Here is a 25,246-nt window from a genome sequence, read left to right as displayed (position 1 = left end):
CATCACCTTTCATCACAGGTATTTCAGTATAATCTCGACCAAATCCTTAGTATCCCAGCAAACTTGTTTTATTATGTTTCCTTGATATCGCATGTCAAAGGAATGTGAGAGGAATTGCTTCGGTAACAAAAGTGTAAAAATAATGGCGTAGTACACTTCCCCTATTCTTGGTTTTCATGTGACGTCAAACACCTATCAAATGTTATCGTCCGCCATGTTGATGTCACGCGAGCTAATTAGCATATGTAAAATAACAGCGAGGCGTGTGTTTTGAAGCGTAGAACATAAATGTCGCGTGATTTTATTGAAAATACAGAAGATAAAAGTCACGCAGAACAATTAACGAAAGAGCACGATACTCCTAATTTAAGTGATTACGCAGAGAATCTAGAAAATAACTTGAAATCTCGATATTTGGAGAAAATATTAGTGGTAAGGATCGATCCAGCTACGCTAATCGGTGCCAACTTGGATCCAGAATGTCTACCGCCGATAGAGGCCACAGATTTCCTTTGTTACTTGGTAATGGATACCAGCTTCTATACAAAGGAACAATTCAAAGCCTTCAAGAGTATGGAAGCTTACAACCTAATGATTTCGGGTTTTATCACTAGTGTTCAAGGCAAAGTCATCTGCGATAAGTTTGTGGTGATCGCGAAGGTGCGACATTCGCAGCGCATGAATGAGCCTCCTCTTCCAGTTTGGATTATTACAAGTAAAGAAGGTACTGTAATATCAGCACACTGCTTAGGCTGTAAAGCAGGACTTTCCGAGACTTGTGGTCATGTTGCCAGTCTTTCGTTCTACATTGAAACTTGGACGAGAATAAATGGAAAGCTAGCGTGCACATTGCAAACACCATTTCTGCTCCACCAAAAACTTCAGATCTTAAAATTTAGTTTCTTTTGGTCTTACTACACCTTGTATTTCACAATTTTTTTACATTTCGCTTCCCACAGAAATGTCATTTTCCTCTTAGCAAGACTCTTCAAAATTGTATATAAAATTTTCAGCAATTCATTTTTCAAAGCTAAGACGATTGCACGAGTAATGTGCCAAGTATAATTTTTATTAGGATAACGTTAATTCTTAATTAATAATACTTTCAGTGTAAAAGTATTTCGAGTTGGTATCGCAGGTAAATGCGGTCTTATGGAAAGCAGTTTATGCGCCGGATAGCTCTCCTAAAAACAAACCGGTTTTGCCGCAAAACAACATTTTAGAAATTTACTAAAACTGTAGACAACTATGGCACTCTGAGCGAGATCTCATCAGTCTAGTTAATTGGATTTTTTTCCGCGCTGTCCTGCCTTTCGGAATTGAGCCAGAAAATAAACTGAACTCCAACGCTTGTGTCGAGCATGCGTGTAAGTGCTAAACATGTTAAAGAGAAAATGAGAGTATACTTTATCGGTAAACTGATAAAAGCGTTACAGCGTTTAAGAATATAAAATCAATTGAGTTCTAACGTTCCAGCCTAATTGCTTTACACAAAATTGCTTTTTCTACCAAATAAGCGTTTGAGGAAAAGATGATTCAAATTGTTAGCCAGTCATATACCGCGGAAATCTATCTAACTACACTATTAAATCCTCGACGTTTGCATACAACTGCTTGTCGTACATTGTCATGTTGATCAGCTTCTGCAGAAAAGAACAATATAATACTCAGCATCATTAAAAAAGTGTTCCTCTTACGTTATAAGCATTTATCCTCAGAAGTGGTCAGCTTTTCACACCAAAACAAATTCAAGAAAGTATTTTATGGTGTCGTCTGCTACTCTTTATGCGTCTCAATGCAGTTTTGCAATAATCCTACGATCTTTTAAATAACCATAATGAGTCAATTGTCGTAAGGACATTCTCGTTTGCTTCTTCCCCGTTTTTCGTGGAGTGCTAGCTTCAGTGACATAACAAGAAGATGCAATCCAAACTTCGTAAACATCACGCTACCTAAGCTAAACGCTATTAAGGTTAAAACCCTTATTAGCTGTACCTAAGTCAATCGGTCTAACGTGAAAGGAACTTTCATGTTGATCAAAATTCTCACCTTGTGTAGGGTTTCCATGTCCTTAAGCTGATTTTTCAATTCAGTAAAGGTTGGTCTTGCATCGGGGTCATTCTTCCAGCATTTCATCATAATCTGATACCTGGTATTGTTCAAATGATCTGTTAGAGATTTAAAGAACGTTTCCTTGTAGGGTGAGAGAGAACGAATTGAAAAAGCTCTTACAATTCCTCATCAACGTGTTGTGGTTTAGGCATCCTGTATCCATCCTGAAGTAAGTTTGCAATTTTTCTTCCATCCATTCGTGGGTAAGGTGAACCACCTGGAAGAACCATAAGACCATCGAAATATAAATGTGACGAAAAAATGACCTTCACTGAAACATCACCCGTGTCATTTGATGTAGTTTGAAGCTCATTACGTTTGTCTAACTGAACACGTTACATTGCTTAATTAAACATAGTATATAGCAAAAAACATCAACAGGGCCTTATAAATTTACATTCGACGTTACCTATGGTAAAAATCTCGTACAGCAAAACTCCATAACTCCATCTGCAGAAAGACAAATCAAACAAATATATATTGGGTGACTGAAGACTTTAACATTATATACGACAACTAAAATATATGAATTCTTTGACAAAGCATAGAATTCATGTCCTTATTAAAATTGATAACACTAACAGAAAGATGTTTTTCGTCTGGTCACGAGTGTGGGACAAAGAAAAAATTTTGAGTCCCCACGAGGAATTGAACCTCAGACCTTCGGATTCCGCGCTCCGATTCTCTCTCTTATTTTTATGTACAAACATGACTCTATCGACATTGCTGATCCTTGCAGTATGCAGGACGCGTGTCATATGAACTTATTAATAGACCTAGCTCACCGAAGAGTCCTTGTGGCTCAGTGGTATGAGCATCGGAACGCGGAATCCGATGGTCTGAGGTTCGATTCCTCATGAAGAGTCACGAATTTTTTCATTGTCCAACGCTCGTGAGAGGATGAAGAACATCTTTCTCTATTTCATTACCGAGCCCAAAACTTACCCTCTCTCTTATTCTATTGGTAAAACTTGTTGGAAAATTGCTACGGGTAATAATCGGGTATACTTACACATCACTTTTCGTGGTATATTTACTATACATCAAGGCCTCATAAGCTGTCCACTTCACGGGAAGACGGCCCTAAAGATTTCAAACATCACTTTTTGAAACAGCAAAAAAAATTATAGGAAGCGACCGGTCAAAGACAGTGATATTTAAAACTACACTCGTATACGCATGGCTAATATTTTCATTAAGGTCCCATCCAAGGATTTTGTGATCGAAATCGGGAGTATATCAGCTTTAACAGAACTATGGTGTGAAAGATCACGAAAATGAACGATATGTAGTACCGTCCCCACCTCCCCTCTTTCTTGATTACCTTAGTCTTTCGTTCATAAATATTTTCCTGCTGCACATCTCTGGCCATTCCGAAGTCTGTCACTTTACACGTTTCCTTTTGTCCAACCAACACATTACGGGCCGCAAGGTCTCGGTGAATGATCTATGAAAGCATTGATACGAGAGCAAAAATTATCGATTCCAGAAGAAAAAGAACTGAAATGAAATGGTTCAGATGGGAAAATAGAAATATCCAGCGACATAATATGGTGTATCTATTTCTCTTTATTCCAGATGGCAGAAAATTAAAATTACTATAATTGCTGTTCCATATTCCAAAGAGAAGCAAACCACTTTATTTCTGCAATACATAATTATTTCATAGAAGGCTTATCTTAAGATTTTATTCGAAATAGGGTTCTGTAATGTAGCAGTTTAGCAACCAGAGACGAATTTTTTAATTTCAAGTTTGATTCCTTTTCTTTCTTGTCACTAAAATGGATATTCGTTGTACACTTAGTTTAGGCTGAATAAAAGATCCTATTCATTCACGTATCTGCCTTTGCCTACACGAGAAAAACCAGATATTTCATTTCGATGAGGTACACTTGCAGCGATGCACAAATATCGCCATTCGCACACTGAAATATAACTTAGGTGATGACGTCAAAATTGGTAGGGTTCCTGGCCCTAAAGAAATAGCCTCAACAAGACGGTAAGAATACGTTTGCATATCCCGGGCGTGATCTTGTGAAGACGTATTTTTTCTATGCAAGACATAGCTTAACATGACGATACACCTTACAAGAAGGCTTTAGAATTGTTTTTCTTTGATGCCTTTTTAATTAACTTACAGATTTTGAGGACAAATAACTCATTCCATCAGCAATTTGCCAAGCAAACTTCATCAGTTGCTGTGACGTCAGATTTGTTTGTGGTTTGATATCCGGGTCTTGGAAGTAAGTGTCTTTTAATCCACGGCTCTTTCTCAGGTAACCCAGCAGATCCCCAAAAGGCACATATTCAATCAAAACCAGCAGCTCTTCTGAAGAAATTAAACAGTTTCATTTAGATATTTCTCTTCCTAAAAAATTAGCAATAAGTAAAATAAATAGCAGTCAGGGTCAATACTTTTGAAGAAATCGCACGAAAACAAGATGCAGTTTTACGATGAAAAGCTGGAAAACTTTGTAACGGTCTCATAAGAAGGTAAAGACCAAATATTCCCTCAGAAAAAGCGATTCTGCTTATTACAACAGAATGGCTTGTTCAATGGCAAATATTTGGTCTTCGTCTATCAGCAAATCCAAGAGCGTCGCTGTTAGCTAAAAAAGGATAAAATTACCATATGCGATGGTTCTTTGTTGTGCTCAATTGTGAAGCAATGAATCTTCAACTGAGGCAAATTATCAATGACGCGAAAGTGTTACAGAGGAAATCAGATGCAAAATGTGCACAGCAAAATTAGACCTCATAATCAAAGCTTACCAGATTCTGTAACGCATCCCAGAAGTTTAATGACGTAAGGATGTGGTTTCAGCTGCTTCATTGTGTCAAGTTCTTTCATCAAATCTCTCTTGTCCGATTCAGTAGCGTTTTCTGGAGCGTTAAAACAAGGAGTAAAATTTGGTTTACGAGAATAATATGCAAAATGTCGAAATAGCGACATAAGTTATCCAATCACAAAAAGCTAAAAAGGTTACGATAACCCGGTAACAGTATATGACTGTAGGCCAAGACTCTCATTCAATTTACAGTTCAAGAACTCACTTTTAAGCATCTTAATAGCCACTGTGATCGCTTCAGGACTCCCTCGAAGTCCTACTGCTGTTCCCTTGGCAACCTGACCAAAAGCACCTTTACCAATAACTTTTTCTATGGTCACGTGGTGTCTTGAAACTTCCCAGCAGCGTGTTAACGGATGAAGAGGCACGTAATCAGCACCTGAAGCGGTACTTTGTGCTTTTCTATCATGTTTGTTGACTTCTATGAGATCCATGTATTCCGCAGGAGGCTGGGTGAGTTTTGCTGAATCGGGTAGACTTGGGTCGCTATCTTCTAATCCTGTTTCATTCTATTAGACCAACATACCGTTAAGGTATTCATATACAAATCTGTTATTAATCCCAATAAAATTTCCTACATTTTTATAAAAATCAGTTTACCCGTTTTCATCAGACAAGCGTTTCTATTATTTCATAACAAGAGATTATTAGTATTTTATAATCTCTTGTCCTTAAATATTACTCATATTTATTATTACTAACACTTTGTTCTCTGCCATTGAAACTATCATGTCCAATGCAGTGATCGAGGTTCATAGCATATTCGTTGCAGCTACAAACTGCAACATGAAGATCGTCGATTGGTAGTGCAATTGTTTGACAAATGCACACACGAAAAAAAAACTCTTGCTGTACTAAGCTCCTGGACGAACGCTTTGAAAATAAGGCATCAAGATAAACAGACGGCCAAAACAGCGTGAAAAAAAAATTATTTACAAAACAAATATCAACCGGGTGCAGACCAGTTAGCGATCTATGAAGTGAAACCACGCAGTTGAACCAGGGACAACCGAAGGAAAATCGATGGAGCAGCTTGGTAAAGGACATGATCCCAGGACAAAGACCTTATCGAGTCAAACTTCTTCCTATATTCTATTGTACCTGTTATTAATGCATTATGCCTTTTTGGTAGAACTACACCTTTTTTCCTTCCTGTTTGTTACAAGCGTTTATTTCCTTCTAGAGAGTAGAGGTTAAGTGAGATTACATAATTACAGAACACACTAACATGACCTCAATGTCTTAGCTGTAACTTACGTAGGAAACACCTCTTTCATCTTCATAAGTCCTACAATTGAGAAAGCATACAAATATTTGTGACGAGCTGAGAATCTCATCAGTTTTAAATGGAAGTTTGTTATAAGATGATACCATATCTGTTACATTACATCGACACAATCCAAGTGGCAGCAAATTCTTACCTCTGCTTCCCTACAGCGCCTGGAAAAGAACGAAAGGAAAAAAAGGCAAATGATGTGAATGTGGGTCAAGATTTGCTTTTGCTTAATAATGAATCTTGCAGCCAAACCCTCTATCATAGATTATGAATTTTTTACCTACCTTTCTTATGTAGCCAGATTATGTAAATAATTAGAAGAACGATTATGAAGGCAAGAACCCCATTTATGGCTAACGAGACGTTGTTAGATGGGCAGTTACATTCCTCAGGACCTAAAATGATTCATTTTACAAAGCTTGATCAGGTAACATTCAAACAACATTTACAGTGATTGTGGTCAGTACACTGCTCTAACTACATAGCTTATGCTCTAGAACGAAAACCGTTAACTCGAATTGGCTAGGTACTAAGGAAAAGCAAGGTGGTACTCTCTCTATAGTAATTTTTAAAAGTAAGATTTTGTTTAATTTAATAGAAACAACAAAAGAGACGAAAACAAAACTTGGAAATATATGACTCACAGAATTGACTTGTTTAATTAAACAGATATGGAATACAATTAAAAATGTCCATCTTCGGACGAATACGTGTAAACATTTAACAATTATATTTCTTTGTAAAACATACTTTTTGTTGTGCTTTCCGAGCCGTCTGTGGTTATAAAAACTTGTTCAATTGATTCTGGATCGACTTTGAAACCTTCGAATTTCTCTTGCCTTGCAGCATCCAACAGGACAGTCAAAACATCGCTGACGACTACACTTCGATTGAACCTCATCATGAAGTCGAGAACAACACTGCCACACCTAGGTAGGGGGGGAAGGTTGTAAAATTCCGAATCGAACACCGTGCCGAAAAGAGTAAGACTCATAAGTTATGACTGATTATACAGTCGGTATTAAACAAAAAGAAATCGTGGGAAGAGTTCATTTAGGTTTGCAAGTAGTTTCTTCATCCGCTTTTACACTCTTCACCTATTGAAACATTTGTCAACTTTGGAAATATTATTGCATTACCTTTTCCTAATATTTGTTGCTCTTTACAGCACGGTGCTCTATTCGGCATTCTATTTGTACTTTGGTGACTTTTAAGTGTTAAAATACGTTGATATTTGACCAAAAGAGCGTTTTTGATGTAATAAACCAAGGTTTGTTGTTTCAGTGTTGAGACAAACTGCACCTTACCTCGTGTTCACGGTGTTGGCGGATGAGCAGCCAAACTTAAAGGCAATTTGACAAGCCTAGAAGGACATTTAAAGAGAAAATGTAAGTTCGAATACTTGTTTTATAATTGAAGATCGTTCAAAATGTCATTTTGTTTTACCAAAAATATTGAGATTTCGTTCAAGAGCAGATTTATTAAGACTCCCTTTTAATGATAAATGTTATGGCAGAATTCTATACACTCCGGTATAAGGATCAAGTTGATTATCTCACCATTTCTGGAAATTTCGCAGCAACTTCTGAACGTCTGCTACAGTTCCCCTGTATTGTCGCTGTCAGGTAAACATCTGTACTTTCTGAAGCTAAAGAAAAGCCGTGTCCTTTTACATTTACGAAAAACATGAAGAGCCTTGATTCACAAAAACTGCTGAGAAGTGGTTCCATCTAACAATAATTCAGTTTGAACATTGTTCAATAATTCCAGCAGAGATCATTCTGACAGAGTGCCACTAAGCTTGAGAGTAAACTTATGTTTTAGTGCACGCAATAGCATAAACATGTTACGATTAGCCTTGATCACAATGTTTTTTAATATTTGATACAGAAACTTGTAACATGTGTAAGTAAGCACTCAGAGGGATTGAATTATATTTTTTTGAACGAATACTGTGGTTCACCCCCCCCCCACTCCACTTGAAAAACAGTTTTGCGGAGCCACATGAATTAAGTTACTTGTGTTTGAGGATGGCCAGCGTAATATGCCTCAAAATATTCATTAACCCACGCCTAGAATGAGTCTTTAGAGAAATAAAAAGAATACTTTTATACATCTATAATTATGCTTATTCTTAATCCTTCAATTGTAGAAGGTATAGCCTTTTACTCATAAAGATCTTTTGAGTCGCTGCATGACACCTGACGAGATTCACATAATCGTATAAGTTTGTGTTAGGTGAAAGGTTATTACGGAATAGTAACAACTTTGCAAACAAATTTTCCAATTTTGATATAGATTTAGCAGTCTGTGTTGTGACTGTTTGAGAGTGTACAGTCCTTTGCTAAGTTCCAGACTTTTAGTGACTTAATTCACTCTATGTCTTTTACTCAAATTCATTTCGTAACAGCAAAGAACATGCTATTATGATGACATAGTTTTACGCGGAGGTTAAAGAAACGCCTATAAAAAAACGTTAATTACCTGCAGGAGTTGTTTGGGATGAAGTAGCAACTGTACTTGAAATTATTTGAACTGGGGAAAAACAAAATATGACTCAAATGATCGACATGAAATTTTAAATTTAATTAATCATCATACCAACCTCAAACCACTTGATAGTAATAATACGTTAGCTGAAATATAGTTTTTCATGGAGGTTCTGGGTATGATAGACTACACTTCCTAAAACTGTTATTATTATTAATATCATTGTAACCAACATTATTATCATTGATATTTTTATAACTTTCCTCATGATTGTAATTATTATTATTGTCAACGCTATCACTAAAAAGCTGCAAAAATGGCAAAGAACTACAGAGAGGGCTAAGTTTGAAATAAAAGTCAAGTGACAAAGTGTCAAGTGTTAATATGTTAATATTATATATATTAATAGTTAAATCTGTTTAATTTTAAGATGAAGCCGAATGGTTTTTTCTAATATCGAAAAAAGTGCTTTTCCAAGTAAAATGGGAAAGGTTTTGTAGCGCCAGGTTCGCCACAAAATGAATGCAGAGCTTATCTGTTCGCCCGATGGACGATGTAGATGTAAAGATGTGTAGGTGTGTAGTTGTGTACTTGTGATATGACTGAAAATAAATAATAAATACAAATATCTAAATACAAATATAACAACAAGACTAACGACAGAGCTACATGAAAAAGAAAGTAACTTACAATTTGTGGCATCACCAGGGCTGGTAGTAAAACTCTTAAACAAAAGTAACACGGCGCTAGCAAAAACTAACGAGACGACCGACTTATTTGAAATCAACTAGTAATGAGAAGTATGTAACGAAACAAAGCTTTTACTGGCGAGAAATAAAGTGCCACCAGCATTGTGTAATTCTTACACAACCCCCTACAAAAACGCGGGCTCAATTAAATCGAAACAGAACATCACAATAGTAGTTCAATTGAGAGAAAAACGATACAAAATATTTTCGCAGTTACTTGACAATCGACAGAAATGCAAATTCTAGTTGTTACATTCCAGCCCCTCAAGTTTACTTTAAGTATTGGGCGACTAGAATTCAAATAATAAATAACATAAGAGTCCCTTAAGTTAGTCCACTAGTTCACGCACAGCTGGTGCACAAATTAAAAGGCTTTTTTCACTTTCAAGAAACAACACGATAGTCAGGTAGATTAACTAGAGTCCTTCGTCGCGAGTTAGATCTCATGTTTGAGGAAACAAAGCTTTGAGACTGGCCTTGTGAATGTAGAGGACTTTGTCGCAACCTTGACAGATCAGATAAATCCATCTCTTCCTGAGTGAACTGCGAGAACGCGACCTAAAGGCCACTGACTGTGGTGAACTCTTTCATCAGGAATTAAAATCAGGTCACCAATAGCAAAACTATGACGTAGTCTGATCCATTTCTGCCGTTATTGCAAATTTGGTAGATATTCCGACAACTATCTCCTCCAAAATACGTCAGGAAGGTATTGAACCTGCTTCCAGCGACGTTGGCAGTACAAATCATTCCGAACGAAGTCTCCTGGTGGCAAATTTAAATGCGATCGAAGTAACAAATGGTTAGCAGTCAAAGATTCTGAATCGATAGGACTGCATGCCACTGTTGAGAGTCAATGGTCAACCATTGAGAATTCCCTCAACTTCTGCCATCAACGTTGGCAGTGCCTCTCCAGAACCAATTGTTGCATAAAATGAACTCTTAAGATCTTTCTCACTGAACGAATCGTGCGTTCCCAGACTCCTCCCATGTGTGATGCTCCAGCGAAATTAAACTTCCACTTGATGTTCTTCTAGTGTAGGATAACTTCTATCTTCTGCTGATTCCAGTCGTTTAGGGCTTCACGGATTTCTCTCTCTCCGCTACTTAAGTTCATACCATTGTTACCTTTTATCATCTTTGGCTTCTCTCTTCTGATGATGAATCTGCAAAGAGCGCACATAAACGAATCTGTGTCGAGAGACTCGGTCACTTCAATGTGGATTCCTCGGATAGTTAAGAGAAAAGACACCATAACTTTTAACTGTACTTCTGCCTTGCCTCACGTAAAGTGGCCAAAGAAATCTATGCCAACGTTAGAAAACGGGGTTTATCTGGAACAAGCCTGTTGCCAGGTAAATCTAACATCAATTGCAGCATTTTGTCTTGGCATATCAAACAGTAACTGAGTACTCTTCAAAGAGCCTCTGCATATCGTAATTCGTCTATCGACAGCCTTCCATAAGGTAATGGATCAACAGGGTCCTCTTCTAAGCACCTCTTGCTCTTAAAGAATTTTCCTTAAATCTTAGACGCCAAGCAACTCTCTTCTTAAGCTCAAACCATGACGAATATTGCAGAACCATTAGGTTCAGTGGTCGTTTATCCTCCATGAGAGTAATATGGTCTGTTCGAGTTTGACCTCTGACTGCTGGGTCTTACTCAGAAATACTGACTGAGGAGACTGGATGGGTGGGCTACGATGTCTCACTTTCTCACAAAAACTTAGGGCCTCTGAACCAAACTTCCTTCTCTACTAACTCCTTTACCGATAGTCCTCGGCTGGCATCGTCAGCTGGGTTGATACTTGTGGGCACATAGTTCTACTGGGAAGGTTCTGAGCCATCATGTATCACTGCCAGGTAATTGGCCACAAACATGTAGAATCGTTTGTCTCTTTGCTCTTGATATATTGGAGGACAGCTGTGGAGTCTGACCAAATAACTGTCTTGTCAACTTTTGACTGAAATTCTTGTAACGTATTATTCATTCTGACAGCTAAAACAGCGGCTGAAAATTCCAATCTGGGTATAGTCATCTGTTTCACGTGAGCTACGCGAGATTTTCCGGCGAGGAAACTGCAGTGGGTACGGCCATTTTCATTGACGAGTATTGCATATGACACAGTCCCATAAGCAATCTGAGGGGCATCTGCAAAGTGGTGAAGCTCTGCATTTTCTACCCGGCCATAGTCGATCGCTTTTCAAACCTATTGGTAAGGAAACACTTGAAAGCATAGGTAAATTAGATAGCCATGATCTCCAAAACTGAAATTTCTCTCCCATTTTCTCTTCATCCGAGGTGAGTCCTTGTTTGCAGAGATCTTGAAGGCGCTTTGTAGCTAGTAAGGTGATTGGTGATACTATGTCAATTGGATAATAAATGGAGCTAGTCACTGATAGAATACTCTTCGTGTGAAGGACATCTTTTGGTATCATCTTGAAGGTAAACATGTTGCTTTCCATGTTACACTGAACAGCAAGGGGTTATTTCGATACGAAGTACACCAGAATTTAAATCCAAATCCAAATCCAAAATTGACGAAGCTCTGTCTGAGGTTGGAATGGTTTTGAGGACTTGCCTCCTGTCATACAATCATTTAGTCAATCGAAATCCACCTCTTGACAATAGGACACACAAATCTCTCAATTTACTGCACCGCTTTCGAACAGTCATCCCCATAAAATTTCTTCAATACTATGTCGATCACTTCATTGTCAAAGTCTCCTGCGTTGTCTTGAGCCGTCTTTCTTGTGGACCAAAATTGTCCCGACTTTGTGAAGAAGTGCTACCAAAAAAGTGTACTCAACAGGCTCTTTAGATAAGTCATCGTCAGGCCACCAAGGGAACTTTAAGGTATCAACATCATGTGGATCAAACATTACTGGGTGGAACATGGCTTCAATGTCTGACGAGAGAGATACTAGTTCCTGACAAAATCTTAAGAGGACACCAAGCAGGCTGTTAGTCAAGTCTGGACCACGATTTCCCTTTGTATTGGACCGTGCAGTCAAACACCACTTACAGTTTCCCAAGCTTATTAGGATTGAAGGCAGCATATAATTGACTGGTGATACTTTAACTAGAGGTTGCTTATTGTGGTTTTTTTAAATTTTGGTTCATTTTCGCAAACCAATATTTTAATTCATTTCCATAACATATCAGTTCAACTGATACTGACATCATACACTGCATCAAAAGAAAACTTTCCCTATCTTTGAAAATTTGTTCAAAACATCAGGAACATCAACAAAAGTCTTCATCAGCTTGAGAATACTGCTAACTAGCACATGTGTTGATCGCCACGCACAACACGTCAACCTCATCACCAGGGTCTCTATTCCTTCCTGTTCGGGGTTGTAATGATTCACAGTGGGAAGTTTTATTGACGCAATGTAAACTGGTATAAAACATTTTTCCCGTTTTAAATTATAATTCCAAAGTACTTAAAAATGCTCAAAGATGTTTCTACTCACCCTTTATTTTAAGTCTCACAGTGGCTTTTGCTCCATCTCCAACGTCATTATGTGGGATACATTTGTACTCGCCATAGTGCTCAGATCGATTGACGTTATTGACAGTATACTCACTATTGCTGTTCTCGCTTAGGAGGCTGCCATTGAAATAGAACTTGTAAATTGACACTTGTGGCACAGCAGCCGTAACTATGCACTTGAATGAAACAGTATCTCCTTCAGCGACGGTATTTTGGGCAGCACTGGTAGTGAGCCTCACACCTTCAGGTTTGTCTTAAAATTTAAATCAAATCATCTCAGATATTTCATCGCTCATACATTTCGCCTGTCTAGAAGGTGCATAATTTATAATATAATGGACTTGTATCAGTCCATGGAGTGCCTTAGGCAGAAAATATAGCGCTTTTGTAAAATTGTAGCAAGTCATCTATCAATGGTTAGAATACTGACTAAAAGCAAAATACTTTAACTTACACATTGCACACTGCAAAAACAATGGCATTACTGCAGCAAGAAAAATAGCACTATGTTTTTACTAGGATAGCTATTTTATATCCTCTGCTATTAAAAATGAGCAATTTGTGAAGCCCAGCTTTATGTCTTAACGGACATAAAAACACTGTCGCTCGTGAAAATATTTTTATTAAAATATTTAATTTTGGGCCAGGAGACGAGTGCAACTAAACTAAAGCGTAACTACTCGTTTGTGAACAACTTTTTTTCTAAAGCATGTCCTCCTTACATCAAGAGGCCTTATTTTCATTGGCTGAAGACCTAAATGAAAGTGAAACGCTATTCATTTCATTTCAGAATTTGCCTGCAACAAAACGTCCAAAGAATTTTTTATTTGAAAAAGAGCTTAACTGAACAACATAAAAAGTTTACTTTACCCTTTGCACTTGAAGGAATATTTATTCATTTGTACAGAGAGACCGAATATTACAGTAACTGAACGTGCTGGTGAGAAATTCGTGGCAAGTGATCATGGAGGCTGTTATATGGCTGTTCACTACGACTGCTGTGCGTCTGACGGAAAGGTTGAAAGTCTTGTAAAGACTGTTTAGCTGAATTTTTCGCTACTTTAAAGCTGGCGGCAAAACTCTGCCACATTTTCTCGGCTGGGAAGACGGAGGAAGAGGAGTGCGTTGAACACTGATCGGGTTTCTGTGGCCCAAAATAAGTCAAATGTGGCGACACCTGAAACCGGCTTCAGATAGCTAAATATATTGGCTGTGGCCCTGGAGAGCACTACCTTGGTACTCTCATCATAATTCCCAGGGTATTGACGGCAAGAGGACAGTTTTCTCACCAGGGGCCCGTTTATCGAAAGTCCAGGTAGTTTAACGGGCACGTGAAGCTTTTTTTTATTTTAGATGCGTGTTTCAAAAGTTTTGAGAATTATAGAATACAATTTTCAACTAAAGAGATAACATGGACTGATTAGAGTACCAGAAACTACTCCTCTGTTCTTAAAATTTTTATTTTAAAACATGGCTAGGCCCGTTAAGTTAAGAGGCTTGCAAAACGTGGAATTCTAGTTATTTCGTCTACGGTACGAGAGCGTGAGAGCAGCAAGGCTGGAATCTGCAGCAGACTGCTTATTGCCAGCTGATTCGTGACACCAACAAAGCCAAGCATCTGAAATTCGCTCAACGCATCTTGGAGAGTGGCGACACTTTCCACAACATGATTTTCAGCGACGAGTGCTCGATCTTCCTCCAATCTTATCGTTGTAAGTGCTTCAGAATGGAGGAAGAAACCACAAAGCACAAGCCTAAACCGAACTATCCCCTCAAAGTTCATGTGTGAGGGGAATCAGTAGACATGGTGCCACCAAGATTTGCATCTTTGTGCGCTTAAAGAGGGGCAGAAAGTAAAGGTAATCCTGAGAAAGACTAGTAAGGAGCACATGGCAGTTGTGGATTGCTACCCGCTGGAGGTGGAGGTTCAGAAAACTTTCACACAGAGCGACCTGCCGCCATGTCAAACAAGAGCAAAGAAGAAATTGGTAAGTATTCGTTCAACAGACTGCCTTTAAGTTTGACATAACTATACTTGTTAACTTGAAGAGATTTTGATGCATTTTGATCTTACTCGCAGATTCCAGAGTCACCCTTGGCAAAAACAAATGAAACAGCAGGAAAGAAAAGTTACAAAGAGAAAGGAAAAAACCAGAAAAGCCCAAAGGAAAAGTAAGTAGCAGTAAACACAGATTTTTCCAATGTTAGTAAAATTTGTTGCTAAACTTCACAAGCCTCGCATGTTTTGTTTTGCGGCAACGCTAATTGCTGACTCTCATTTACATCAACACTTAATTAATTATTGGTATTGATCATTAGATTTTAGATACAGAATCACCTTGGAAGGAGGCAGAGATGATCCCTTCTTCGGGGTCTTCATATTCTTTTCTATTCAAGCAGTAAACTGACGCTTTTTATCACGAAATTTCACTGAACTTTTGTTTCAAAGCGAAAATTCAACGAAATAGCGCTCTCTTTTAAACGGAACTTTGCTCAAAAAGCCTCAAGTCAATCGAACTTTCGCATGGATTTCGACGAAAGTTCACTGGAACAAAGAACGAAATTCACGCATTTCCCTTCCGTTACTTTTGCACAGTACTGTGCATTTAATATTTGTTAGCTGAAGGTGAGGTGAATATTGTTGAACGATCTCCTAAGACGAGGTTGAAGCGATTATTCAACAATCTTCACTGGGCCTAATGCGAATAACTGCTGTTATTAGCATGATTGCTGAGATGTTTTCAAATTCCGTTGTAAATGCTTTTTATAAATTGAAAACTGTAAATTCTGTCACAATAATTTGGATTACTTGAATCAAGATAAGCAGCCAGTTTCCACCAGAAGTTAACAAGTTCATTTCACTTCATCAGTCAAAACTTCATATCTTTCTTTTGAAAAACCTAATGCCATGATTTGATTGGTGAGAGTAGCAAACCCCAATGCTGCAATCTCATTGACTTGGGCCATTTCTGGACATTTACGTCGTTTTTGTTTGTTTGTTTTTTATTGGTTGTTTTGTTTTTCTTTTCTTGATAAGAACAGAAACCTTTCCAAATTACAAATACACCGATGACTGAATCAAATTGGCTGTGAGTCACTAAAATGAAATAATGAATGATGAAGGGGTGAGATGTGGACCCTTAATAGACTGACTTTGTATTGATCTTTGAGTTGTAACGGGTAAAATCTTCATTCACTTGGATGTTTATTTGGACCCAATTCATTGACGAGCTCCCAGTTGGCTTGTTAGCTCAATTGGTAGAGCGCTGCACCGGTATCGCAGAGGTCATGGGTTCAAATCCCGTACGGGCCTGAAATTTTTTTCAGGTCCTATTTACAACTACTCGTTTCAGTAGTGTTCTTAGCTGCGAGGATCTCCTAATTTCATCTTTCCACCGCAGTGCAAATATGTGAATTTTCATATATCTAAAATCTTCAGGTCATGCTTTATATATATGTGGTATACTCCAAGAAGGCATGTCCGGTGTAATTTTCTTAAGGACGAGTGACTTCAAAATCTAGAGATTAGCATGCTGTTCCTGCTTGCTTTTTATTAGCTCCTGACAACAGAGGTCCAATACCTGCGCAAATGTGAACGCTGAAACAATTAGATATCTCTCATGGGGGGGGCGGCATAGTGCTTGCAGGTTACACAACCTCCAAAACTAGAAAGTCATAGAAATCAATTACCCAAGTGCAGCATCTGACATTCCTTTCCCTGTCTTTAAAAAAAAGTTGTAATCACTCCATAGTGCAGTCCGTCACTTTTGTGTCGTTTGACAGTCGAGTATTTAGAATAAATAAGGTGGCAAGGCTTACGAATAATTAAATATACAATGGATTCTCGCCCTGAAATAATATATCTCGAATGCCACACATGCGAATATGTGCGCAAATCTTAGGTATGCAGTTTTAGTTCAAGCCGATTTTCGCACCTGTTAGCTGATCTCAGCTACCAGTAAAAAAACATGTAGTTTCTCAGATAAAAGAATTTTGACCAATTCTCAGCTTTCCCTTAAGCCCCAACCAGAGCCCTCACACAGAATCAGAATATGCGCTAGCCTTGTCCGCTAGTCAAACGGAGTGAATTTTGGATTATCACAATAATTCGGAAATGGTTTTAAACCATTTTCTGAGTTAAACATAGTCCAACTGAAGCAATGACTTGGCAAAAAAATGTCACATTCTTCTAAGTAAAATAACATGTCTTTTGAGCAATGATTCCACGTAAATTCGATTGTCCCAACCAATAATTGGGACCAATGCATATACAAAGCCGAAAAGGGTTTGATGTGGAATTCTGTTCCCTTACACTTTTGAACAGATTTGTCAGTCCTGGGTAACTGACTATCATAACAGGATTCGCACTATTAATAAAGTAAATTCAGAAATAGAAAATTAAGGTTAAAATATACTTACACTGAACTACAATTGTTGTGTCAATAGAAGTGACTTCCACTGAGTTATTGGCTCGACATGTATATTGTCCTGCATCTGTTCTGTTTATATTATCGAACTTTAAAGACGTAGCTTTCTTCCCTGAACTTTCCAGTACTCCATTTCTAATCCATGCCACCTCCGGCATTGGTTTCCCAGAACCCTCACAGGCCATGGTGACAGGGGATCCTTCAATGTAATATTTTCCTCTTAGAGAGATGTTTATAAGTAGTGCCTCTGAAAGGTAAAAGAGATTATATCATTCCTCACGTGGCGCAGCAAGCCTTACTTGGACTGAGTCTTAAAATATACCCAATTTCAATAAAATAACCAAAGCATCCAGCAATTGGTCCCCAACAACCAACTAGTATAAGGAGGCTCAAACTTAATTCAGTACAAGTTATAGCCTGTTGGCATTAGCTATTGGGTAACTTGCTTACAAGCTAAATTACAAAGTAGAGCCCCAGCGTAGGGAATTAAGGACTAATTCAGGAAGTTTGTCTTTGGGCTAAGGACCCTGGCTTCTAAGCTACTTCCATTCAAGTGGATAAAATTTTTGCTGCTGCACAAACAAATAGGAACAGAGCCAATCACCCCACTCGGAACTTGGCCTGACACAGGATCTTCAGGAGACATACTCCACCCAGAGGACTGAAATCTTGATGAAAGAGAAACTACGAACTCTTTGCAATAAAAAGAATATACCAGTGGCATGCTGAATGCTGCTTGCCCTTTACTTAAGTTAAAAGAAGGTCCAGTCTTAGTACAAAAAAAAAACAGGATGTTTGGCCTTCGATTTTTTTCTACAGGTGAAATATGAGACATGGGTTGGCTTTAGGCTACAAAAACCAAATACAAATGATGATTCTTTTGTTCCTTTTAAGCCATAATAACCTGGTATCTTTCTCTCGTAATACAATTCGAAAAGAGGAGTTGTGTGACAGGTATTGTGTTACAGTTAAAATAAGCCAACAAAACATGGCAAATGCATAATTAAAATAAAGGAAAGGAAAGAAAGAAGATTATGTAATGGCTGGTGAGCTCAAACAATTTTTATCCTAGGGTCATGAAGGATCTAAAACAAGCAAGTGAACATAGCAAACAGTGAGTTTGGATTCTCTACAAGTGAAGAAAATCGTTCAAGCAAACAATGAGGTAAAGTGTACATGAATATTGAGATGTCACAAACGTTTTCAACACTGAATCACAGTCAAATGACAAGTCTCAATTTGCTCCTTAGTGTCAGGAATTACTGACCAGTTGGATTGTTTCTAGTTTTGACTGACCATTTTCAATTGAAAGTAATCATATCAATAGTGGTTATCTATGCATAACAGAGCAACCCAGTAATTAGTGCCAGAAGAATAAAGCAATACGTCTCTGATAACTCTTTGATTTCTTACTGATGTGAAACAGCAAATTAAGTGAATTGTAGAATTTCTTTTCTCCCTTTAGAAGTGTGGTGTTGCATGCCAAGTTAAAGTAGCACTATTGTTCCCAAAAGTCAGGTTAGCTAGCCACTTACAGCCCTGCATATGAAGGTTTGTGCGTATTTATGCTATTGGTTACTTTCTCCAGATCTCAGTAACATGACAGACATGAGTTGAATGCATTTGATTTATGTTTGATTATTAATGTTTATATCTGTAATACATACCTGCCACAATAAGCTGAACTCTACTTGCAAATGTGTAGATAGCTCCAAGGAGTTCACATCTAAATATGGCATTGTCTCCAGGGTTGATGTTCTCGATAACTAGGGTAGCTCTTCCTTCAATTTTAACTCTTCCTTTGTAAGATGGAGGAATATCAGGATGTTCTTGGACACCATGACTGTCATTAACCAACATTTTGACAAATGCACGATTTATCACAACACTATAGATAATGGCATGAATGTTATTATGTGGATCAGTGTAGTCCCACATCAGGTTGGCATCACTACCATTGTTAAAGTAGCTTGGATTAGGAGGTTCCTGAGTGAAACGCACATCTACACCCTCTTAAATAGAAAACCATAAACATACATGTGTAAGGATAATATTTAGGAGGAAGGGCTTAAAATAGAGTCCACCACAGAGGCACGACCATAAGCAGTAACAACAATAAGTGTAAATATGCACTACATTGGTATTCACTGATATCAATCAGCTCAAAATGTGCTTTCATTTTCTAAGAAATAAGGTTCAATAACTGTAATGTGTAACTATTTGTGCCTTTTCAAAATCATTTTTGTCAAGTTCCACTTTCTTTAATTCTTGAAATGCGAACAGTGGCGAATATTCAAAATTCAACAGTGATACACTTGAAGGAATTTTTGAAGAAGAGCTTGTTGAGGTGGAAAATGGAAAGTGGAAATGTCTTCCCATATTATATGTTAAACCATCGAATGAGAGATTTATTATTCCACTCATTTCATTTTCTAGTCTTTTGGCTTCTAGTTTTTTGAAAATTTGTATGGTCTTATCTGAGCATCCTACACATCACATAGGATGTGCATGAAAGAAGAAAACCACAGAAAAGAAACCATTTAAGTGTTCTTGATGACCAGAAAAAAATTCTTGTTGGCTTTAAAGTTCAGTGCTGAAAAAATCATGCCTAAAAATTGGAAAAGAAACCAAAGTTCACACATATCACTTCTATCCCTATTCTTTCCCTGTTCTACAGTGTACAACCATCACATATTTAGTGCGTTCCATTGCCTTAATAAATATGATGAAATGACATAATAGTGAATAAAAATTGATAAATATTTGCTGAAGGTCAAGTGAATATTATTCAATGACCTTCCCTTTGCCTTCAGCAAAATAATTGTTTTAATATAATCACTCCGGTGCTTTCGAATTCTATTATAAATTCCATAAATAAAGAAAACATTGCACACATTTTGTCATGATTGTATTGATTACCTATATCAAGATGTCAGCAAGCAGTTTTAAGAGGTCTATTTTTTTAGTGCCAAACCTTTTATCCCTTTGTTTTGAAAAGTGTTCTGCTAATCATTTAGCAACTTTCCTGCTCTTCACAATTTAATTTTCACCTATTGCATTTGTCACTCCCTTGTAATCATCTGAAAGAACATGAGGCAGCCATTTTGAAATTTGGCACTCCTGCTATGGTCACCCTGTGCACTGTGATTAAAGCAAGATGTATGATGCAATCCTTGACCAATCAGAGCATGCACATCCCTATGATCACCTAAGTGAGCAATTATTCTACTAAAATATTTATCATTGAAGTCATCACATAACACAAGGCAAAAACAGCAATGACAGCACAAACAACAATGCAATGATCAATTGTCACATGTGCATGATTTTCCGAAAACTTTAGCATATTATGCTGGCATAAAAATTCCAATGTTATAGAAATCAAAATAAAAAAGAAATCAAACACAATTTTCTATTGTCTATAACCTTATCATAGAAAGGATGTCAGGATGTGCCTCCTTTATCTTTGAATATCTTTGACCTCATTTCTACCATCAATAAGGTTTTGTATAATAAGCTGAGTTCTACATGTATTTTGATTGGTTCTTTCATGAAATTATGTTCCATTGGAGGACAAATGCATAGGTGACTTCACCATTCACAATTTTTTTCTTCTTTATTAAATAAAACTAATAGATTCCACATTGCCATTGCTCTGTACAGTTATAAATCACAGAGGACATCAAAATGTGCTAAGAACACCAGTGACACACTCAACTGCCTCTAGCTTGTTCTATAAGCATTCAGTAAGTAAGAAGAGCACAATAGTAAACAGTGCTGTAGTCTCCCTTGTTTTTTTTACTCCTCTACTGCTGTTGTGCTGTTTGCTATTCTGCTCTGTTTTCATAACTGTCTGGAGCAAGCTAAGCTGCATCTATGTACCACTTTTTTGTTCTTACCATATTCTGACATTACATGTGATCTTTTACTGAACAGGTGCATAGCAACATGGAATCTATTTTTTAAGTAGATGATGGAAAATTATGGTGCATTTGATTAAATGCTTTTGTATAAATTGATCCCCAAGCTCACTTAAGTGGTTCGCCACCAGCTACTCACCTCACCTTAACCATTTCACTCCCAAGATCTTATTAGTATTTCTCCTTACTATCTGCCATACAATTCTTATGACGTTAGTTCAGAGAATTTGGCATTGGATCAACTAATAATCCCATGATTGATATTCTTCTCTATTCTTATCACCTGCCTGCTTGATATTGTATTGATATTGTAAGGAGAAATTCTGTCTTGGTCACTTGTGGGAGTGAAAGGGTTAAAGCAATAACCAAAGCAGCTGTCACAATAAATACAAAAACAGCAACCAAGTGTGCTTTGATAGCATTGAATTATCAATTAACCAACCTTTTAAACCTTAATTTCTTACTGAAAGAATAGATTTTTCTTACACTGTACTGTAAAGCTTTATACAAGTGAAAGATGAAAATTCAGTTTTTTTTTTGTTCATGTACTGTTGTGTCATTAAGCCCTCTGATGTTCTACTTGTGTGCAAGACAGCAATACAGGAACTAAATGTACTTCTTATGTGAAGTAGTTCTGCCATAAAAAGAACTGGATTTGGTAGAATCCTTGATTATACCCTGAAAGCCAAATTTGCTCTTGTCTTTTTTTCCCTATCATGTATTGGAAGCCTGAGATAAGCTAATTTGAAGCACAAATTTTCGCTCATTCACATAAGCATGAATTAAATCACAAAGGTGGATTGCAATGCTTTCTTATGAGAGTCAGAATCTGGACACATAAGTCTTTTGTACCATTTTAGAGGAGATTCCACTTTAGTTTCCTGGATTGCAAATGTCAGGGATTGATCAAAGCAAAAGAATAGCAGATTTAGACAAAGATTGTGATCAGTTTACATGAAGTGAAATCAGAATGATTTACACAAATTTTCATGAAGTCCAGCTGACTTCTTGTTTTCAACCTTGAAGTCACAATTCTACAGTTGTCAGCAACCAGAAAACCTTGCTAACATTTACTTTCATTAACTTTGGCCAGCCCCCACAACACAAAGGCAAAAAAACCCATGCTACTGTTTTCAGTGGTCAAAAATTTCATCTTCATCTTGTGGTTTAAGTCAGATGGCCATTTCTCAGTTGTGAGAAAAACCATCTTACCTCTTAGAATTTGTGCATTTTATTACAAATCCTTTTTTGTTTTGTCAATTTAGCTTGAAACAAATCTCAGTGCGTATATGATAAGCAAAGATATCTACACAAAGATTTCAAATGGTTAAAACTCTATCTGTTTTTAATCATACAACAAAAATAAGTCGCCAACGACTACTGTTGTGGGATACTACAATCAAATGTGCATAAAGCTAAAAGCCAGTCAAGTAAACAAATCTCACATGTTGGTATATGAGCAAACAATGCTCATTTATCAATCCAAGTGCATTATGTAGTTTCTTTACATGATTGCTGCCTAAAGGAAAAGTCACACACAACTTAACTAACAGCAATTATTCTTGCTGAGGTCATTATTTACACCAATAATGAGTGGAAAAATTGGTAACAGCTCTTCTCAAAAATGAGTGATGGATGGCAAGGATAAGAGTTTATGTGCATATGACAACTCTCTTCTGGGTTTGCATAGCCATTATGTTTGTAATGTAAAGCCACCTGACAAAGCAGTAACTTTTCTCATGGCTTAAAAGACGACTCACACTATTCAAGAAAATATTGCACTTCTAAGTTTCAATTTTTATGTTAAATTCTAAACGTATGTACTGTTACACTTGAAGCATAAAATCTTTTGTTCTTGATTTCTATCGCATCATAGTTATTCAGACCTCGTTTATCACGGGATTGAAATTCCAAAAACATATCTAAATTTTGAAATACAAAAACTGTTGAAAGCCACCTTGGAGTTCGGAAATCATTTTGACGAAAATAATGTTCAGAAATAAAGGGTCTGCGTTTTCGATGTCTAAAGCTTAAAATGGCACATGGTAAAAAAATACTGTCAAATCCTTTGTACGGAAGAATAACTTCACACTTACCTGACCCGTGAAACTTTACCAGCAGAAGAAAGAGTAAACAAATTTCATAATCACGCAAAGACACCATCCTATCAGACCTTTGCTGATGCTTCAATGAGGGAATGTTATGCCTAAATCTTACGGAAGTCACTTGAAGGGTGGACTAGAAGGCCCTCTTCGTTTTGAGACTGGGACCGAGTGTCACGATCATAGTCGGCAAATTACCTGAACAACATGACGGATGGTGCGATTTATGGTAGAAAACTCCATTTATGCTTGATACTTAGGACATTTGCATAAATTGTAGAAACTTTTCTTCCGAAGAAACGTTCCATTCAGATTAAACTATGCGTTAAACTTGCGAATGTGTCGAATGAGAACAAAGGCACCGATCGATCACGCGCGCGTAGATGAAAGTCACGCAAATAAAAAATGACTTGTAACAGACAGATTTCAACTCCTCTTTCTTGTTTATCAACCGTGGATTCTTTTCCTAGGGTTACTAAATATAATCAAGGTCGGGTTCCACTGATTTATCTCCTGTGGGGATGCACAAGAGTACCCATATTCCAGGGGCCTGAAACGGAAGTCAAGTGGATTACAAGTTAGATAATAACGCAATCCATACGCGCAAACTCAGTCAGTACATGGCAAGAAATGCGGGAAAGTCAATTTGAATACATCTTTTTTTAAAAGTAATTTTCCTCAATCTTGATATCAGCTTCTTCGTGTATCTTCGAACCATGTCATCTAAAAACATCTCTAAGACTTTTAGTTTTGTGCCCGGTGTAAAGAGGGACTTTAAGATACGGTATGGAGAATCTGTACCAAGGCTACTTTAGCCGCGATAGACTAGGGTGACTACGGCGTATTTCCCTCCAAATACGAATTGTTAAGTTACAGGGACACTACGGCGAAAAGCTCAGAGCTCAAAGCGTTGTTGTGCAGTCATTCTATTGGCAAAAGTGTCATCCTTCAAGGAAGCAAGAAAGTTATTCCGTCTTTGTTATAAGATGAACTACATTAGTAATGACGAATTTTTGTTGCTTTAAGTTAGCTACGAATCACAAAACCTAGAACTTCCGTACGACTCGTTCTCTTAATTTGACCTCAAAAATTTTAGCGACGACGCATGTTTGGCACAGTTTAGATTTTGAAAAATGCACATACCGTAATATTAGATGCAGCCATGGGAGGGTTTGTGATGGAGAAGAAGCTTTATGTTTGCTGTTAAAACGCACGTGTTGTCCATGTCGGTACAGCGACATGATACATTTGTTCGCCAAGCCTGTTCTTGTTATCAGCATGATAACAAATGAAGTGTTCACTTACATTTATGCAACTCGCCGTCATCGTATTCAACAATTGAACTATCAGCTGCTAAGACCCAGGAATCTAAAATACTACGCCGTTGAAGTTCACAAAAAAGGAGCACCACTGGATAACTGCTTCGGGTTTGTCGACGGAACTGTTCGGCCTATCTTTAGACCAGAATGTAACCAAAGAATCGTCTACAACGATTGCTAATATGTTTGGACCTGTTAGTGGGTACTTTAAAATGCTTGCATTCCAATCTTTATGTTTGCTTACGTGTGTTTGTATTTGACCATCAACAAATGATTTATTATAAGAGTGTGGCAACAGCAAATGCAACTTTGTTTACGACCTATCTACTAATTCTGAGTTATCAACTAACATTACAGGGACCGCTTAGAGGGAGGGGCTGAGGGGACCTTAGGGCCCCCCTCACCTTTTTGCAAAAACAAAAATAAATTAAACAAAAATTATTTAACAAAAATAACGGAGCCAAAATAGCCCCCCACTCGAAAAACTTGCTGCGCGTTCCCTGCAT

General features: G+C 37.5%; 2 protein-coding genes and 1 long non-coding RNA gene across 3 annotated transcripts in view; 1 reads left to right on the top strand and 2 right to left on the bottom strand.

The window, feature by feature from the left end:
• The window catches only part of LOC149043727 (tyrosine-protein phosphatase Lar-like), a 138,147-nt gene that overhangs the window by 87,731 nt on the left and 25,170 nt on the right, over positions 1-25,246 (bottom strand). The window lies entirely within an intron of this gene.
• On the bottom strand, positions 150-23,576 carry LOC149043730 (uncharacterized). Its single transcript, XM_089210689.1, has 20 exons — positions 23,416-23,576; positions 19,067-19,411; positions 17,392-17,646; positions 12,953-13,225; positions 8,722-8,772; positions 7,797-7,885; positions 7,545-7,600; positions 6,988-7,166; positions 6,522-6,632; positions 6,383-6,401; positions 6,219-6,249; positions 5,167-5,470; positions 4,885-4,995; positions 4,251-4,441; positions 3,437-3,559; positions 3,125-3,195; positions 2,522-2,562; positions 2,233-2,329; positions 2,050-2,149; positions 150-1,643 (listed from the first exon to the last, which is right to left on the bottom strand). The coding sequence occupies exons 1-20, from the start codon at positions 23,480-23,482 to the stop codon at positions 1,578-1,580; spliced, it is 2,580 nt and encodes an 859-aa protein (XP_089066815.1). The 5' UTR covers positions 23,483-23,576; the 3' UTR covers positions 150-1,577.
• Positions 13,256-15,523, top strand: LOC149043731 (uncharacterized). The gene is made up of 2 exons (XR_016187970.1): positions 13,256-14,960; positions 15,053-15,523. It is a non-coding gene; the product is annotated as an uncharacterized LOC149043731 (long non-coding RNA).

The sequence above is a fragment of the Pocillopora damicornis genome, chromosome 6 (assembly GCF_964200805.1).
Source record: "Pocillopora damicornis chromosome 6, jaPocDami1.2, whole genome shotgun sequence".
Classification (NCBI taxonomy): Eukaryota; Metazoa; Cnidaria; class Anthozoa; order Scleractinia; family Pocilloporidae; genus Pocillopora; species Pocillopora damicornis.
This window is presented reverse-complemented; position numbering and strand designations above follow the sequence as displayed.